Source organism: Leopardus geoffroyi, chromosome A1 (assembly GCF_018350155.1).
Source record: "Leopardus geoffroyi isolate Oge1 chromosome A1, O.geoffroyi_Oge1_pat1.0, whole genome shotgun sequence".
Classification (NCBI taxonomy): domain Eukaryota; kingdom Metazoa; phylum Chordata; class Mammalia; order Carnivora; family Felidae; genus Leopardus; species Leopardus geoffroyi.
The window spans coordinates 144,933,487-144,954,475 of NC_059326.1; the positions used below are offsets into that span (position 1 = coordinate 144,933,487).

General features: G+C 36.5%; 1 protein-coding gene across 5 annotated transcripts in view; it reads right to left on the reverse strand.

The window, feature by feature from the left end:
- Positions 1-2,328: 2,328 nt before the first annotated feature.
- SSBP2 (single stranded DNA binding protein 2) overlaps positions 2,329-20,989 on the reverse strand; it is a 313,722-nt gene continuing 295,061 nt past the window's right edge. For all 5 annotated transcript variants that reach the window (XM_045497122.1, XM_045497123.1, XM_045497124.1 and 2 more), the window contains 2 exons: positions 9,707-9,805; positions 2,329-2,929 (listed from right to left, as the gene is read on the reverse strand). In XM_045497122.1, coding sequence (XP_045353078.1) covers positions 2,900-2,929; positions 9,707-9,805 — 129 coding nt within the window. In that variant the 3' untranslated portion in view covers positions 2,329-2,899. The remainder of the gene's footprint in view (positions 2,930-9,706; positions 9,806-20,989) is intronic.

A 20,989-nucleotide genomic window follows, 5' to 3' on the forward strand; every position in this document is an offset into this window, starting at 1 on the left:
ATCAAGGGCACTCCATAGCCTTTGTTCCCACAGGCAATTTTGCTGTAAGACTGGAGAAAACTTGGCATGTATTTTTAACGTAGTGAGTTTGCCAGAATGCAAGGCAGAGTAACGAAAATTAATGTTTTCACTTATTTATTTTCACATTTCATATGTGTATTTTATGTATTCAGTGTAGGCAAGAATTACTGATGCTATTCCTGTGAGGTGAAATATGTAAAAATAACTCAGGAACAGGTAGTATATATCAAGACCAACACACATTCATCGATGGAGATGCACCAACATAAGAGAACAGGGTTAAACGGTATTATTACAAGAGAAAAAGATAAAGTTTAGATAATTCAAAACCTAAACAAAAATTACTGTACAGACTTACTATCCTCCATTTGGTGCACGAGAAAGTTATTTGATATTAAAATTAAGTATTCTTATTTTATGGTTTTCTTAAATACAATTTTCTCTTCAAAAATAAATTTTCAACTATTTCAGGAATTAAAAAAAAAATTGCAATAGCTATTTGTAATCTGGACTCCAAGAAAGAAAAAGAAATAAATACTTATGATAAATTGCTATATGCTGAAAAATCCAATTTTACTTTTTTTTGACCAAGTGGGCTAGAAGTAATGAAATCCATATTGCCATTTATATTCTAATATTACCCCTGAAATAAGGAGAAGTATAATTGGGTTCATGATTCTTTGTGATAATAAGAAACAATACCTTCTTAGAAGGCAAATAAAAGAAATTCAAGATCAGTAACAATGGAATGAATAGTCAAAAAACGTTGAAATGTCTAGCATTGTTAAGATTAAACTTAATAATCACAGGGTTGAAAATGTTCACACAATTATAAAAAGTGAAAGTTAAAATTATTCTTGGTAAATTCTCATGTCTATAAGAAGTGTCTTCAGACTACCTTGGCTTGAGTTAAAGACTTTCTAATTTGACTTTTTCATGAAAGTTCTCTGCAGCTTGAAAACTTGAAGCTGTTCTCCAGTGTGCAGTCCTAGGCTCCCCCACACTGTTGGATTAATGGTGACTCATTTGATTAGAGTTTAAATCTGGGACATAAATTTAATTCAGCATCTTTTTCCCCCTTCAACAGTTCTGCCCAGCATCCCTGTCATGCACAGGCAAAATCTTATTTTCAGAGGGAATAAATCATTATGGATTTGAGAGAAATAAGTCATCTGGGACAAGGAACTAGCAAATATACTGCTAAATTTTCACTTTGGAGACCACAAGCCTAAAGGAAGGAGGATTCCTCTTACCTGCGATTAAACAATACTTTTTCAAATTCTTTGCTCTGGAGTTTGGATATGTAGTTGATGTTTACCAATGGTTATTTGTATCACAATTTTAACAGAAAGGATCGCCAACTTATCTTGTGGAGTCTAAAATTAAAGTCTTCACATTTTTCTATTATAATTTCGGTGTCTGTATGTAAGACTGAACACAAAACCCCCAAAAGATATGCAAAGTGCCACAGAACAATGTGCTTTAGCGTAAGGGAAGTGTTTTGTTTTTTTCTTTAATTTTTAACATTTATGCATTCTTTTCTGAACAGTTACACAAGGCAGATTTAGCCTGCTGAAGTCAATGGCCAGATGAATATAGTTACTACAAATGATTTCCCTCTAAACAAAAGTCTTATATCCTGGGAACAGAGCAGGGGCTTTGCTGCTAGTGAGGTATTCACAGATGGGACTGTTACCAGTCAGTTCTGCAGCTAGTAAGCAAGTTACCCAGATAGAAAAGCAGCACTTCAGAGCCCCTTGGGTGCAGTAAAAACTCTTTTCCCCTTCTGCTGAAAGTCTCAGTCATTTGAATGTATATTCTTTGCAGTGTCTATGTGGAAATGTTCACAAGAAGTCTGAGTAAAAATCAGATACCATTTTCCATTAGCATGTTATTAAAAATTTAGCTCTACTATTCCTGGTGAGAAGTGACAATTTCAAGCAAATGGTTTTGTTATCACTTCTGGGCTCCATCATGTTAGACAGAAAATATATTTCTAAAAATATGACGACCCCTGTCATTTTATTGCTATGGTCTAAGCAGGTGGGGCTAATTAATGATTTTCTGTATCATCAAAGACAAATCAAGAATTCCATCTAAAGCAATTCTTGCAGAAATATATGGTGTTGGGCCCCAGTTGAAGTAGTTTTCCTAAATAAAAACTACAAAATACTTTTCACTAAAGGTAACTGAGAAATTGTTTGATCTGACAGAGGATGAGGACACACCTTCTTCTTCTTCTTTTTTTTTTTTTTTTTTTGAGACAGTACACTTTGTGATTCACAGGGTAACTTGCATCAGACGCAATTTAATGAAAGCTCTCAAATAAGCAATTTTATTCCTATCCATGATTGCAGACATTTACAAAACCATAACATCTGAGTTCACCTTAAAAAATAACTTATATAAAGCAGTGATATACACAGCACAAAATAGTTCAGGGAGGGGCAGGAGCAACTTTTAATAATTAAAATGTAAACGTGAAAAAAAGGATGGAATAAAAGTCCCTACTTACTTCTACTTAAGATGTCATGTAATAATATTTTACAATGTCCTGTGGGTCAATGTATGTATGTGCATATGTCCGTATAACATACACATATACAATACATTCTCTGACCCACACATATACATACACAGATAATTATTTGCAGTTCAGTTTAGGGCAATTCTAATATGCCGCTCTGTACAGTTGTTTGAATCACGTTTGGACCCGCTTTCTTCAAAAAATAGGGGAGAGAGCAGGAAATAAAAAGGTTGGTTTGGTGTGACTGAGATTCCTTTGTTTAACTGTACACTGTGATGAATAATTTTCTTCCGTAGTAGTTCTGTGAAGGGCTGACTCACTGTGGTTTTCATGAGGAGACTTGGTAATGGATCACACACTCATTGTCATGCTAGGGGAGTACTAGAAAGAAAAAAGAATCCATATTTTAACAACAATTCTTTTACAGACCACTAATGTTCTTCTTGGTAAACAGTAGTAACCATGGATTTTAACGTCTTGAAATCTTTTATGCTCAAGCCTTTAACATAAAAATAAGAAGCTATAAAAGAGTGAATTTATATAGAATTGACTAAGTCCTGAAATTTATAATATTTCCTCTGGAAAGCGACCAGTCTCCCTCTCTCTCTGCACTCAGATGGCTGACAATTACCCAGGCCCTCAGTCGTCTCCTTCTAGCCAGATTCATGTTTTGTGGGCATTTGTAACAATCTGGGTAAATCCAATCCATAATGAAATAAGTATGAGGGACAGCCTAACTACCTACTAACTATGTAAACTTAGTAACTATATCACCTGACCTCTTTGTGCTTCAGTTTCTTCATGGGTGAAATGGGTTTAATAATAGCATTTATCTTAAAGGAACTTGGGGAGTATTAAATCTAAAATCTTTAAAACCATGTATTTACTGAATATACAGAAAGTGTTCAGTAAATGTTTAATTAATAGTGTAAGGGAAACAGAATAAAGCAAAACAAAAAACAACTCCCAGCTGGCCCTAGGACATTCTCATAAAGTGTTTAGAATACTTAAGAGTCTGATTTACATTTAAGGATGTAAGTGTCTTCCTCTAATCTGTGGTTCCAATTTCAGTCCACAGTATTTTTAGGGTGGGAGCAGGGGGTACTGTTGTTACACACAACTTTTCAGTTTGATGAGGCTGACCATTGGTAAAAGGTGAGGCTTTCAGAAATTATTGAGAGAGGAACAGATGGCAATTATTGTGATAATTATGCCTATCTACACCTGTATTCTTGAGGAATGGACTGTGTGTGACAGAAAAGCTCCAGAGCAATACTGTCTGACAGAACTTTCTTCAACACTTTCTTCTGTGCCATTCAACACAGAAGACACTAGCCACAGGTGGCCACTGAGCACATGAAATGGGCTAGTCTGGCTGAGGAACTGTAATTTTAATATTACTTAATTTATTTAAACTTAAATATTCCCATGTAGCTGGTGGGTTCCATCTTGGACAGCATAGTGCCAGACTGTCTGAGATGAGGGGAGGGCATCCACTCCCAAACGGCAATGATCTCCAGATGAACAGGGTTTCTAGATGAAAATGTAAGTGTAAACCCTTAGATATTTTAAATGTTTTGTTAAAAAAATATTTGCTGAGGACCAGGCCAAAGGAGAATTCCTTTAAACATGTTAATAAGGACTGTGCCTCATGGAAAGAGGCAGGTGAAGTCAAGGACATTGGTTCCAGGCAGCAGGGCATTCCAAAGGAAAAGTAATGATCTTGGAAAGGGGAGTGTGAACTTTTAAAAAAGAGAGCAGGCCAAACCGAATGAAGTAAATTCTAGATGAGCTGAGGTACTGCAGGAACCAGAAATGAGGTGTAAGGTGTGTACTGAGAGAAGGATGGATTTTACAGGGAAAGCAGGATGCCCTGGGGAATGGCTCAGCTGGTAGAAGTCTGGACAGAAAGTCATTAGGGGTAAATCTAGGCTCAAGCCAAAACCCTCATTGATCCTGAGAAAAGGTGGATGAGTGGGCTTGAAAACGGGTCACTGGATCATAGGGGGATGATTGTTAATCCTTTAAATGCAGGTCAAATCATGGAAAATCTACTTGATAATCACTTAATAGCCTCAAATTTCCTTTTAGGAAAGCTAAATTATATATGTCACTGACTCTAATGTTGGATTGTGAGTAGGGTGATAAAAAGGGGGAGACTTCCAAAGAGAAGGGGATGCAGTTTGACAGAAAAACCTCTTCGTCTTCACCCTTGATAGTGGCAGCAAAAAAGCACAGCAGAACAAAGCAATACCTAAATCCCAAAGCAACCAGACAAAACCTGATGAAATGGAGCCCACCTTGCCCCTGTGCCAGAGGGGGATATGCCTTCATTTCAACAGAAGATACCATGCAAATCTCCCATTATAAATAATGACAGCAAGGTTCAGTGAACTATCCACAGCCTTTTACAAACAGAATTACATTTGTATATATGACCTTTAGGGGGAAGAATTAAAAAAGAAAATACGTGGATACCAAGCTTTTATTAAATAGAAGAAATTAGAGAATATGGCAAAGTGGGCATGGGAAAGTGTAATCTATGCTTTCTATGGCTACTATTACAATAAAAGTGGTGATCCCATCAGTGCTGTTCAATAGAGCTTTCTGTGATGATGGATACATTCTATTCTGTGTTTGTTGTTCAATGTAAGAGTCATTAGCCACATATGGCTACGGAACTCTTAAACTGTAGCTAGTGCAATTTAGGAGCTGAAAATTTTAAAATTAAAATTTTATTTTAATTAATTTAAATTTAAAAACCATAGCAAGATCATCAATCACTGTTTTAAGAAAAAGGATTTTATGGGTATATGGTGGCAATCATCTAAAAACAGTAAAAGATACTGAAGCATTTCAGAAAGCACTTCAAAAGAAGTTTTTGAAAAAAAAATTTCTAGATAAGTCATAATTAACTCTAGAAACTATCTCTTTTCATACACATTCTGAATGATCAGGATTAAAAAAAAATAAGGGCTAGATTCAGTCAGAAAAGATAGAAGCATCTGCTTCACGCAATACAACTCAGAAGAAGTCCCAAGCATTTAATATAATTTTTGAATAGTACCAGTAACTGTAAAGTGATGCTCTAAGTGTATTTGGTTTGGTAGATATGTATAGATGTGTGAGAGTCCATATGGGCAATGTGCTGTTTGCACTGCTGAGGTTGTAAACTGCTCATCTGCTACTGCTTTTATTGAAACTGCTTCATCCAAGTAAAATAAGGGAAATTACAAATTTCTAGGAAGACTCACAGAATGTGCAAGCAAAAAGGAATTTGGGTATTGATTACTATTCTTCAACATGTAAGAGAAGTGGCTTACGGTTTTCCTAAAGTAAAGGAAGAGTAGGTGTTAAATGGCGTCTCGTATCTAGAGACATAAAATATTCATGGTGTACTGTCCGGAGACGACACTACAATGTTTCTATTGTACTGCTGCATCAATATGGGATGATGTATTGTAATGTTTGTGCCAAAATGCTGTGATATGAGGTTGCCCTGCTTCCAGACTATTCTGTGAGTCTGGTTCTCCTTAATCAGATGATATAATGGCTCTTACAAAGTCATTAACTGTTTGGTTTAACAAAAACAAACAAACAAACAAAACCCTAAAGATATAATTTCAAATGTATACTAATTGATTTTACTTTTTTATGTAAAATATATTTTGAAATGGCATGCCTTGGTATAAACTAGCGAATTTGATTTTCCCCTTACTATACACAGTTCCCAAAGCATGGTACCCACCAAACACCCATTCAGTCTTTGCACAGTGTGCATAAATTCCTGTTTACACACTTCGAGAACACTTCAGATCTTACATCATTTCTATTTTTAAGCATCTAGATATATTTTATTTTCTTAATGAGAGATAAAGAATAGTGCAGCGACTCTGAACTGAACTAAAGTGAAATAAATTCAATGTTTATGTGACTGTATAAAAGAAAATTTGGATGTATATGATACCTTTATAACAGAAAATGACTAAGGGGAGTAAGGGTAATAGGAGACGACCTATCATCTTGTTTATAATTCCTAGTAGAGACCATGATTTTTAATATCACTTTTACTCAATTGATTACCGTTCATTGCCATGGAGTAAAATACTCTGCTAAATTAATTCAGTAAATAAGACTAACTGCTTTCTTTACAGGAGAAGCATGAAAAACTACTTTCTGAAATAAGGCTTTTTGCATTCTAGATTTTCAAAAACAAACATTTTACAGAATTTGAACACTAGGGGGCGTGTTTGTTTCTTGAAATAATGGTCTTGTTTAGGATTCCAAAAAAAGGCTGAGTAGTGAAACATTTGATTCAGATTTTTCTATGAGTTGCATGTTGGCACTGCAAGGTTTCTGACTCTGGGTTGGGTATTTTGTTTCTATAAATATTAATTAAATGAAGTAGCATGTGTGAAGTGACTAGGATAGTGGCTGCTACATAAAAAGCACTCAGTAGATGTTCACTCTTTCCAGGCCTCCTTATGTGGTTTGACTTCAAGATAGGACTGACAAATCCTCAAAAGGCAGACTGCTCCAAAGTATGTGCTTTTCAGAGTTATATACATTATAAAAACACTAGAACATACATGTTCATTCATTCAAAAATGATTTCTTTTTGAATTCTTTATATAGTTCTATTTTTCCTTGATTACGGGAAAGCTAACTTATTGGATACCTAGCCTATTTTCACTTTAATTTACTTTAATGCCTCAGATTTGTCTTTTGTCTTCCTTTCTCTCCGCTCCTCATTTCTTGAACTTTTAAAAAGGTCTAAACAAAAATGTGTGGTGATGTGATGCAGAAAGCCATGGATAACAATTGCATCATTCATAATACAGCAGAGTCCTCAACGGGCAGACAAAAGAGTGGAGCAGCTAGTGTGGACATGCTTACAAGGCTGCACTGTCTCTAGGTGGTGGTACAGTTCCTCAATCATCATCCAATTGTTTTTCCTTTGGGGGCTTTTCAAGTGGGGACAGGACAGAGGGAAGGAAGGGATGGGAGGGAGCTTTTGTTTTCTGCTAACTCTATACAGCAGTCTGGCATTTTACCTTCTTCTTGGCTTCTGGAATAGTGAGGCTGGGCCAGGAGTCAGGGATGGGAGGAGCCCAGCTCCAGATCCTCTCTTTCCTATGCACATACTTAGAAAAAGATTGACTGTTTTGCATGTGCATAGTCCAGTTAAGGTTAAAGGATGAGGCTCTTATTTATTCCATGCAAAGAAGTTTTTCAGGTCCTGTGATATCTGATTCTTTGATCCCCATGGAGAGCTCTCTGATGCCAGCTCTAAAGTGGCACCTCTCTGCTGAATGTATAACAAGGCAGCAGTCACCAAGGACTAATCTAGGAAAGGAGAGGGGAGAGGTCTGTTGTCCCGTCCCCGAAACAACAGTCATGTGGGACCTTTTAAAAAAGTTTTCTTCTCCAATCCCAAATTAATAATTTCCTTTATACTTAAAAAACAAACTGGCTTATATCTATTATAACACCTATTAATCTGACTTAGGGTTTAATTAGTTTTAACCATGTTCTTCCCATCCAATGGCATTCTTTGAGGTTAGTGACGTGTTATATTTATCTCAGAATACTTTGTCCTTAACCAAGCACGTTACATATTAGAGGCTCAAGAAATGTTGGACTGAACTAAGTATCACATACCTCACTGAATTATACCATTTTATTGCTGAAAGAATTAGCAAGAAAGGAAATAAATGTTCTAATTAGATAAAGCCAACATTAACTAATTAAAATGGTAGTCCATTTAATTTTTGTCCATAGTCTTGAAGCAAACTAGTGAAAACCAGTATCTAAAAAATGGTTCCTATAATCCTAAGCATTATGACAAGCTAGTCTTCTGACTTTTTAATATGAATTTTTATGTGTACATTCTTTGTCCTCACTAATCATGTACAGATAAAGATCAGTATAAGATTTATACAGATAAAGATTAGTATAATTTTATTTCTAGTTTTAACAGAACTAAAGTCTAAAAACAGGGAAAGTCTTATCCCACACAGAGGTGTTATGTTGATAGGAAAAAGTAAAAGAACCCACAGAACACCCAATCTTAGGCTCAAAGCAGCCACTCCATGCAAAAGCATATTTGTTACTAGCCACAGTTTCAAATTCTAATAGTATCACCTCTAGAGAAGGTTGTGTTAGGGCAAAATGAGGGAAGTTTTCTCCTCTGATTTTAATGATGGAAATCCGTATGTGTGGGCACTGATGCTATAAAGATGAAATTAGTTTGGATTTTGAAATCCTTTATGCTATATTCCAATTCAGAAGTTATTAGCAGAGAATGTACATTAGCATCACTGACAAAGCTTTTTCATTTTCAAGAATGCCCAGTACCACTCCTAGAAATTCTGATTCACTAGGTCTAGGGAGAGTCCTGGGAAAATGTATTTTTTAAAAATTCTGTAGGTGTTTTTGGTGTGAAATATTAGGTTAAAAAAATCACTGTTTTATGTAATAACTCCTTGAGAAAAGATACCATATTGTCTTTTTGGTCTCTCCAGTGTGTAGCATATTGCTTTGGCCTGTTTTTAAGTGCTCAGTAATTGTTAAATGAGTGAATGAATTTTATTACTTCTCTTTTTGCTCCTGTCTGCTTCTATGGAGATATGGAATACTGCCTTTGCTTAACGCAGTAATCATATTCAAAAAATGACTCTGGTGTCCAGCTCAGGTTACAAGGAAATAACAGGCTAAATGACCACCAATACTGGCCTTCTCTTGAGTGATGTCTAGTGCATGAAGTAGATATCTTACAGAGGACATTCAGAGTCTAGATCTGAGAACAGACCTGGTTTTGCAGTGACTCAAGCCATTTTAGTAATGTGAAAACTTGTAAAAACTATCCAATATGCAACTTGTTTCCAGCATTGTTCCTTTATAGTGGATGTTCTCTACAAGAAAATTTGTTTTATAGTTTTTTTTTTTTTGTAACTATGTGTACAGAATAGGAGCAAAAAAGAACAAGTTTATTTTTTTAATTTTTCCAAAGAAATTTCACTTAGTTTTCTAACTTTTGAAATATCAACCTGTTGAGCTCTAGATAAATAATCATAATAATGGCTTTATGAATAATTCTAAAAGGAAACCTTCAGAAACCAATTTTGGACATAATAATGTAGGCAAAGGAATACTTACACTCTCACTCTGAAAAGGATTTAAGAAATTTCCCCCCATTTCGCCATCATCCCTTGGAGTGCCCGGTTGATTACTCAGGCTCATATTATTGGGTGAATTCTGTAAACAAGATTTAGAAAACAAGGCATTGTTAAAGATTTTAATTTCCCTCTTGCATTGTAGTGTTTCAAAAATGAAATCTACAGCAGCATCTCTAAGGACAAAGCAGACTTATAATTCTAATCTTAGACTTCTACTGTGCATCCTAGTTCATTCTTTACACCTTGACAAGTACTAATGCTTTCCCAAATGGAAATTAAAAAACAAACAAACAAACAAACAAAACCCCAAAATAACCCACCACAACTTTCTTCTTCGTCTCAGAATCAATGTTTATTCAATTTCCCACCCTCAGCTTATAGAGTTCCTAGAACCATAGAGTTTAAAAAACATTCTCAGCAGGGGCATGATGAAGAGAGCCTACCCACTGATCAGGAATGATGGAACAGTAACTTGCCTTGGTGATTTTACTAAACAAACTTCAAAAGGTCACTGTTTGAGAATATTTCCCCTTAATTCTACATGTGGCTTACGTAGTAACACTATTTCAACTATTTTTGTTTATATGAACTGTAGGGAAAAAGGAAGATGGTTGACAAGTATAGTTAGGAACAAGAGAACTACCTGAGGACTTGTGAATCCAATGTGCACTTGTAGAGGAAAAGAAGGCCCAAAGTAAACTGCTTTAGAATCTTTTCCTATCATTAGTTTGAGTAGATTTACTTTGAAATGCTCTTTTAAGATAAAATGGCTGATAGGAGCAATCTAATCAAACACTAATAAGTTAGCTGCATATTGCTTCATATTCTACTTAAATTTGCTAGTCTTGTTATTACTGTGCAATGTTAGCTATGGGAGGTCATCTGCTACTCCACACCAACAGGAAATACAGAATGGCACTGCCATATAAAGCATGTTCACACAGCACTGCAACTGTGACTGAGGGACTCTTTCAAGGTCTAATTTATTGACTTGTAGAAACCAACTTCAAGGTTAAAATTTTTTATTTGTTATTTCAAATGGAAGACAGATTTTAGAGTTTTTCTAAGCCATTTCTATTTTATATTCTGTTTTTGAATAAGTTCTAGATTTTTAAAAGAAAATTGCTCTGAAGATTTTGACTTAACTAAAACAAAGTTATGTCATAAAAATTAAAACTTCATGAATGAGTTATTCCCAGAAGAATATATGCTGTTTTGGAATATAGTTAAACTGTAAAGCAGAGACAGGCAGATGAACTGGTGGAAATACAGCTTATATCTTGTCCTGCTGTGCACCCTACAGGGAAGATCTGAGAACAAGGATCCTCTGAAGTCCATAGGAGCTCGATTTGCCAATGAACCCCAAGGGCTGGGGAACCACAGTTAATAGCATAAAGAGGATTCTTTTTTTTTTTTTTTTGGATAAATTTTTCCCTGAATATGTTAGTTCTCCAAGTATACAGAAAAGTAACTACTTTCAAATGAACATAGATAACTTCATTTCCCGAAAAAAAATTTAAGTAAAATTTAAATAAGTGTATTATTATTTCATAGCTCATTAATTATTAAAATTATTAACTGAATAATCAACTGTTCCTTGAAAACAGGAATGTTAATGCTGATTTGGTTCAAAAAGAAAACTAAATTTATACCAATTTTGTAAGCCTTAGCCAAAATCTATTTGGTGAAAGCAGATGTCTGTTAATTTATATATAATTAAGAAATTGGTAATCCCAGAATAAAAAATAATTCTATATATAAGGGTATTTAAAGATGCACTTGCAAACTTCTTCATTCCTGTGTAACTAACATGTTTCCCGTGGTACCCGAGGTACCCTGAAATGAGCAGCACATCTCTGATGCAGTTAGGGTGCTCCCTGTTTCTTCCATACTGTCCCATGCATCACTTCTTGATTTACAATTTTGAAAGTTAGCTAACTTCAAGTCTAATTCTTGACTCAAAATGCTGATTTCAAAATATTTAAAATTTGAAAATGACACTGCATTATTATTTAAATATTTACACAACACCTCTCTTATTGTTTCTGTTTTCCATGCAATCTATTCATCGCATGGTGGCTCACCAGTATATGCTTTTTGGGTGTGGGAGGAAGATATATAAGAACACTGAGAGGAAGATTAAAAGGACACATTCAACATACAAAACAGCTAATATCAGATCTCTGAAACTTATTCAGCTCAGTGAGCATATTTGAAAATCTTCAAATGATAGGACAAACCTTTGTTTGTTATTATTATTTTTTTAACCTAAAGTAATCTGCAAAATGTGAAAACAACAAAAATTTATTAATGCCGAGTCTTATGAAAATTGTACTATCCATGATCAGTGAATAACCTGATAATGATACAGGCTAAAAGACACACTTATTACTGGTGTCTAAGAAACAAGACAGTGGTTCCAAACACCAGCTCGAAACAGGTTATGAGTGTGTGTCTCCATGAACTGTGTGTATGTTATATTTAACAATAGCTATGTTTGTTTGCAGTGTTTCCAGTAGATTTCATCAAGGCAAGAACATAATACACACAAAAAGGGCTTAGATCAAAAAGGCACTCTGATAGCTTGAGCACATAGGGAGAAGGGAGTACAAGAAAATCCAAGTAAAGATCACTTTTAACTACATTAGGCACTCTGTTTACATTTCTTACTTCAGTTACAATGTACTGTATTTCCTACTTACACCCTAAGAATTTAGCTTATAAAAGTATAATTAGTATTATACTGATCCCATCTTCAAGGGATTTTATTACTTTCTCAATTACCCTTTCTTCAAACTGGAATGTTTTTCTCTTAAGCTATAACTTCATATATGAATGTTATATGAGGGAGGATGCACATCCACACACACACACACACACACACACACACATTTCCTCTGGCTAACACATTTAATTCTCTTAGACCCTCTATTCTCTCATTTTATCTTGCAAGTATTTTTCCACGTCATCTCTTAATTAGTAAGTTATTGTCCTTTCTTTTACCCACCCTCAGAAATTGTTCCAGCCTTTTCAAGCTATTAAAAAAAGTGCACATGTACATAAATTTTGACTCGGCCCATAACTGGAATAAAATAATATTGATATTATTTGAAGCCCTCTAGAGGTGGATTTGAATCACTTCCTCAGAGCCTGCCAATAACAAGTTTTATGGAGTGTTGTTTTGACTCTGCCAGCCCCCCAAAAGAACAAAATGTCAGTCATGGTTCTCCCAGGGGATAAAAGGGAGCTAGAGCCCAAGCCAAACTGAGAAGATGGCAGAGATCTATGGTGTTGAATAGCTCCCCTGTGAAGGGTGTGGGATCTTTAACTGCAACTGAGGTTCTTGACTCAGAAACCTTTAGGTTAAAAAGACCTCTTGGATAATTCATTAAGTGTGATATGATCAGATCTGGCCTTCTCTGATATGTTTTTTTTTCAAACTAAATATATAAGTGTTAAGTATGTTAATGTGAACTGCAGAATTTATTTACATTATTTCCTTCTAAGAAAATAAACCATATGCTCGTCTCAATCCCCAACTCCTAAAAGAACTCCAAGGGAAAATATTTTTGTCCTATTGATTAAATGGGTGACTTCTGGACTCCTAAATTAAAGGTGAATTCTGCATTTTGAGAGAGATGCATGTGAGTTTTACTAGTAATCCTCAACCGAGCAAGAAATAATTTTAAAACTCTCCATTTGGAGTTCTGAGCTCCTTGTGCCACTGAAACAGTGCTACCAAAAATGCAGGTGACAGTGTGTCTAGCCTTGCTGACAAAAGATAGCATAACTAGTGAGGAGGAAGATATTTAATATCTGTATATTGCTTTAGAGCCCTAGCATATGTTCACACTTTGCTCTCAACAGTTTTATGAAGAAGACAGGGGATGAGCTACAAGCTCTATTTTATAGCTAAGGAAACTAAGCCTAAGAGAAATGAAATAACATGTTACCCCAATTTTTAGGTAGGAGAACCAAATTTTCTGATTCTCAGAGGTTCAATACTCTTTATTAGCTTACATATAAGAAGGATAATATAGAGTGTTTTCCAATAAAAAGGTAGAAAAGGGATATAAGTAGTACTAGTAAACAACATTAAAAAAGGAGTAAGAAATTTTTAAAAAATGTAATACTGGCACTTAACAAAATACAGGTCTAAAAGGAGAACAAAAAAAGATGTAGCTGGAAACCTAAGAGGGATTTTGAACAAAACTGTTAAGCAGTAATGGCCCAAACTGTCTTATGATTCACAAATAAAAATGGCTAGAAAAAGAATAGGATGAAAAGGAATGAACCCAGGAAACAAGAGAAAAGGGAGGAGAGTTTCTTGAGAGAACTGGTCTTCTGCTGGAAAAGGAAGAAGGTGGGGGAATGAAGTTAGTGATAATGTGGATAGCATGGAATAAAAATCTGAAATAATTAGGCTGTGAATGGAAAGAGGTAGGGAGAGAAATAATTGGGGGTGATGGAGATATACATGATGCTGCTGATTAAAGAAAAAAGGGTAGTAGACATACAAGAGACACCAGCGGTATCATCATGCAGTTAGAGCCCTGAACCCCACGAACCTGTAACAGGGGCAGTGCAGAAATGAGCTGCAGAGGAGCTCATCGGAAGGCAGACACAACTACTCATTTCTAGAATATTGTTAAATGACATGTTTATTACTTGGGGCAGACTCTTATGTTAAGTGAAATGTATTTGAACTTTGCTTTGTGTAAGTTTTTCCTTATTGTCTTTGGTCTGCTCAGTTATACTGAGCTCCTGGAGGGCAGAGATCATACCTTGTTTAACTTCGGGTTTTCAGAGCCTGGCAGACATAATGCCTTGGTACATTAATGTTTACTGAGTGAAGGAACTCCTGCCTAACCACTTGAGGACAGAAATTATGTTGGTATTTGAAGAAGTCTCTTATATCTCCACATAGTGCACAAGGCTACAAAAGTACACACTTGGTAGTCAATTAATGCTTAAAGAATAAGCACTACATCACTAAGCAAGAGAATGTTATCAGCAGTAGGCACAGGATAGTGGAAAAACTTGTCTCCGGAAATAGGAATGGAAAAATTAGCATGGAAGGAATCACAATAGATCTGATATGAGGGCAGATTAGAAGATGGTATTTAATTTGTCATTATGAATCTTTAAAATTTCCAAAGTGCTTTATAAATTACAAAGTACTTTTTCAGGAGGTGGACAGGGAGATGGGCTAAATGGGTGATGGGTATTAAGGAAGGCACTTGTTGTGATGAGCCCTGGGTGTTATATGTAAGTGATGAATCACTAACCTGTACTCCTGAAACTAATATTATACTATATATTAACTAACTGGAATTTAAATAAAAACTTGAAAAAACAAATTGTATTGGCTGTCTTAGGGATCTAACAATGTATTAGCCAAGTGTACCTTCCCATATAGAATTTTGTTTACATCTGTCTGGTGTACAAAAATACTGGTCATTAGTGGAAATTTCAGAAAGATGATGTTAAGCACTCTGGATGATCCCACCTTCATGTAATAAAAAAAATCATCTTTAGACACTAGAATACACTTCTCAAATACAAAATTAGAAATTTTATTTGTGACCACAAAGCATAATTCAGCTAGTACCAATTGTTAGATATCGAAGACAGACAATACAATCATGGTCATGTGACTTGTAAAGGTGTTTCCCAGAGAGATGGTTCTAATGGAATTATACAGTGAATCTTATTTTGAAAACAGGCCTTTTGACAGTTTTACCCATTCATCACATAAGTAAGCTAGTGCTTCTTTATAATGATATTTATGACAACAAATATTTATCTATTTTAAGAAAAGAAAAAGACTTTCCTGATGGTCCCTAAACATAGATATGCAAAGTGCATATACTACTTGTAAGGCCAAGCTGCCAGGCAATGTAGACGTAATGTTGGCATGCCAGTTACACTCTCTTTGTCTCTCTCTCTCTCTTTTTTCTTTTTAGCTTGAAGTCTTCATTTAAAAGGTTTTGTAGCTCAATCAATCTTACTTTATTTTTCTTGGCACCAATTATTATACATGAATATAAATTAGAAGTAGGATTAAAAATGAAGTTGCCCTTTAATGAATTTTGGTATTTATTGATATAAAGCAGACTTCTAAGAGAATCATTCTAATGGTAGTTAATAATTATTTCTTATCAGCCATTTTAAATATATTTTGACCCACAGAGAACTATTTTAAATTTATCATGACCTAAAAAGTATTTAGGTATTCTTCATAAAAAAAAGTAAGGCATCTTAGCAAAGGATTAATTTTAAATACTTAAACTATCGGAGGAGGAAAAACACAGACAGAAGCTATTAGAAGGCTCTCTTTCCTACTTGTATTAATATAATTTTCTTCTAATTACTTTCCTATTCTATTCTGGGGAACTAGAATAATAATTGAGGATGTCAGCATTGCCTAATAAAGGTCTGAAAGACAAATGAGATGTATAAATGCAATGCCCTTATAACATATAACGTATAACAACATCTTTCCAAGTCCCTCTCTCCTTAAGTTGCTCTAGACTTCTTTACATTTTCAAAAGATTATCTACACTATGTCAATTTGCTTTATAAATGAGTGACATAATAAAGGTGGTTAAATTGGTTATTACTTGGGTATCAATTAATCATGTACACAGTATGTCTTGTAAATGAATCTTACCATGTTAAAAAACTAATTTTACCCTTTCCCGTTATATGCATTGATCATTTTTAACTTCCACTTAATTATATCTGGACCTCTATTTTCAAACACTTGTTCAGGGGCCAGCATGGTGAAGTAGGGGGAATCCATACTTCCAGCATCTCTCAAACAAATAAGTGTAGAAGCCAAAGGACTTTGAACACCAGAGCCTGGGAGGAAAAGAGACCGAATCTACTAGGAAGAAAATGGGAAAGCTGGAAAAAAGATAGGTGCCTAACTGTGAACTGGGGGAGATACAAAAAAAGCCCACGTGGGCACGGAGGGGAGGGACCCCCTTCTGCAGAGAGACAAAGGGAAGAGAAAGAGTGGCTAGAGAAGTGCAGGACCATATCTGGACAGGAGAAAGACCTGGGACTGAGACAGAGGGATCCAATCTCTAACCACGGGGCTTTCTTCGGACTGGGGCTGGCTCCCTCTTCCTGCACCTGGGGAGGAGGGGAGCCAGCCATGGGTGCGGTAGTAGGTCAGGGGCTAAGTCTGCAGCTGGAGAAAGTGGTTCCCTCCCTGGACAGCTGTGCAATAGTACAGAACCTGCCTGCCTTCACCATCCCCTGGGTGCAGTGGCTGGGCTGAGGGCGCACTCCGCAGGAGGAAAAGGCAGCTGTCTCCCTGGAGTGCTGTGGGAAAAGACAAAGGCTGCCTGCATCTGCCACCCCTGGGGCTTGAGGCAAGGGCGGAGGCTCAGTCTGCAGTAGGAGAAGGCTGTCCTCCCTGAAGTGCTGTGGCACAGACAAAGCCAGCCAGACCACGTATCACCACACTGAGAGGTGCTTCCCCAGCACCAGAGTGCAAGGAGCAGAACTTTGAATCCTAGCCAAGTGCAGGGTCAGGGGATTGGTGGAGAGAGAAGGACTGCCCCATCTGTGCCCGCGGCACAGAGAGGACGACTCAAACTGAGTCCACTGGGTCGTCTCCATGGAGAAGAGACTGGGGAACCACCATTTCCATCCACCACCACCACTACCACCACCACCACCAAGGTGGGGCCTCAGGGATCACTCCCAGGGCCCATAGTGGAGGTGGGTCCAGAATATGCCAAACCATGACCCTTTGCACTGGGTAATTGCATATCCACCGGAGCGGCACAGACTCTGCAGACAGCTACTACCTACAAGCGATGCAGCATTACCTGGATTAACTCTAGGTCAATTCTGGATATACAGATATATTCTCCCCCCACCCCCACCCCTCCATTTCTTCTCCTTATCTCTTCCCTCCTGTAGGCTCGTTACTCTGGTTATTGGTCTGTCTAAACAGACATATTTAATCCATTTTCTTGATACATGTTCTACACCTCCTGCTTTACACTCCTCTCTCTCTCTCTGGAATAATCGAGCCATATAGTTTCTCTGTCTGGGTAACTTTATCTTCATTTCGTTTTCCCCGCCTCCTTCTTTAGTTTCCTCTCTCTCTGGATTAAGCCTTTTAGTCTCTCTGCCTAATCAATGTTTATTTTTTGTACCCCCCCCCCCAACCCCGCTCCTGTCATTTCACTCTTTGTATGTGCTCTTCCATCAGCACTGCCTCCACCCTCTTCTTTATTTGTAGTTGGTGTTTTGATGTTTTTTGTTTTTAGTCTTTAGGTTTTTGTTTTTGTTTATTTGTTTGTTCGTGTTATTTGTTTGTGTGTTTGCTCATTTTTGCCTCCTGTTTGTCTATCTCTTTTCCTTTACAGGGCTACTCCAAGGAACAAATCAAAGCACACCTGTTGGAGGTTCCAAAACATTACTACGAGTAGGATAATGAAGTAACCAAAGTCACAACAATAGAGAGCAAGTAACAACCCCTGAAAAAACACCTCCTGAAGGCCCAAGCCCTGGACAGTGTATGACCCTCCTTGAATATAGCAGTGCTCACAGGTGCAGAGCACACAACAAGCTTTTAAAATGCATAAGGGACAGAAAACTAGCCAAAATGATGAAACAGAAGAATTCTCCTCAAAAGAAATTCCAGAAAGTAGAGACAGCTAACGAATTGATCAAAACCTATTTAAGCAATATAACGGAATAAGAATTTAGAATAATAGTCATAAAATTAATCGCTGGGCTTGAAAAAAGCATAGAAGGCAGCAGAGAATCTATTGCTACAGAGATCAAGGGACTAAGAAACAGTCATGATGAAGTAAAAATGCTATAAATGAGGTGCAAAATAAAATGGAGGTGGCCACAGCATGGATTCAAGAGGCAGAGGAGAGAATAGGTGAGCTAGAAGATAAAATTATGGAAAAAGAGGAAGCTGAGAAAAAGAGATAAAATTCAGGAGTACGAAGGAGGAATTAGAGAACTAAGTGATGCAATCAAATGGAACAATACCTGTATCATAGGAAATCCAGAAGAAGAAGAGAGAGAGAAAGGGGCTGAAGGTTTACTTAAACAAATAATAGCTGAGAACTTCCTTGATCTGGGGAAGGAAACAGGCATTGAAATCCAAAAGGCACAGAGAACTCCCTTCAGACATAACTTGAATTGATCTTCTGCATGACATATCGTAGTGAAACTGGCAAAATACAAGGATAAAAAGAGGATTCTGAAAGCAGCTAGGGATAAACTGGCCTTAATATACAAAGGTAGAAACATAAGGGTAGTAGCAGACCTATCTGCTGAAACTTGGCAGGCCAGGATATCTTCAATGTGATGAACAGAAAAATATGCAGCCAAGAATCCTTTAACCAAAAAGTCTGTCATTCAGAATAGAAGGAGAGATAAAGGTCTTCCCAAACAAACAAAAACTGAAGGAATTCATTACCACTAAACCAGCCCTACAAGAGATCCTAAGGGAGATTCTGTGAGTGAAATGTTGCAAGGACCACAAAGTACCAGAGACATCACCACAAGCATGAAACCTACAGACATCACAGTGACTCTAAACCCATATCTTTCTATAATAACACTGAATGTAAATGGACTAAATGCTCCAGCCAAAAGACACAGGGTATCAGAATGGATAAAAAACAAGACCCATCTATTTGCTGTCTACAAGAGACTCATTTCAGACCTGAGGACACTTTCAGATTGAAAGTGAGGGGATGGAGAACTATCTATCATGCTACTGGAACTCAAAAGAAAGCTGGAGTAGCCATACTTATATCAGACAAACTAGACTTTAAATTAAAGATTGTAACAAGAGATGAAGAAGGGCATTATATGATAATTACAAGGTCTATCCATCAGGAAGAGCTAACAATTGTAAATGTCTATGTACCGAATACAAGAGCCCCCAAATATATCAAACAATTAATCACAAACATAAGCAAACTTATTGATAAGAATGTGGTAATTGCAGGGGACTTTAATACTCCACTTACAACAATGGATAGATCATCCAGACACAGGACCAATAAAGAAACAAGGGCCCTGAATGATACATTGGATCAGATGGACTTGACAGATATATTTAGAACTCTGCATCCCAAAGCAACAGAATATACTTTCTTCTTGAGTGCACATGGAACCTTCTCCAAGATAGATCAAATACTGGGTCACAAAACAGCCCTTCATAAGTATACAAGAATTGAGATCATACCATGCATACTTTCAGACCACAATGCTATGAAACTTGAAATCAACCATAGGAAAAAATCTGAAAAACCTCCAAGAGCATGGAGGTTAAAGAACACCCTACTAAAGAATGAATGGGTCAACCAGGCTATTAGAGAAGAAATTAAAAAATATATGGAAACAAATGAAAATGAACATACAACAATCCAAATGCTTTGGGATGCAGCGAAGGCAGTCCTGAGAGGAAAATACATTGCAATCCAGGCCTATCTCAAGAGACAAGAAAAATCCCGAATACAAAATCTAACAGCACACCTAAAGGAAATAGAAGCAGAACAGCAAAGACACCCCAAACCCAGCAGAAGAAGAGAAATAATAAAGATCAAAGCAGAAATAAACAATATAGAACCTAAAAAAACTGTAGAGCAGATAAATGAAACCAAGAGTTGTTTTTTTGAAAAAAATAAACATAATTGATAAACCTCTAGCCAGGTTTTTTTTAACCTTCTCAAAAAGAAAAGGGAGATGAGCCAAATAGATAAAATCATGAATGAAAATGGAATTACAACCAATCCGTCAGAAATACAAACAATTATCAGGGAATACCATGAAAAATTATATGCCAACAAACTGGACAACCTGGGAGAAATGGAAAAATTGCTAAGCACCCAGACACTTCCAAAACTCAAACAGGAAGAAATACAAAATTTGGACAAATCAGTGAAGATATTGAAGCAGTTATCAAAAATCTCCCAACAAATAAGAGTCCAGGACCAGATGGCTTCCCTAGGGAATTCTACCAGACATTTAAAGCAGAAATAATACCTATCCTTCTCAAGCTGCTCCAAAAAATAGAAAGGGAAGGAAAACTTCCAGACTCATTCTATGAAGCCAGTATTACTTTGATGCCTAAACCAGACAGAGACCCAGTAAAAAAAGAGAACTACAGACTAATATCCCTGATGAATATGGATGCAAACATTCTCAACAAGATACTAGCAAATCGAATTCAACCGCATATAAAAAGAATTATACACCATGATCAAGAGGG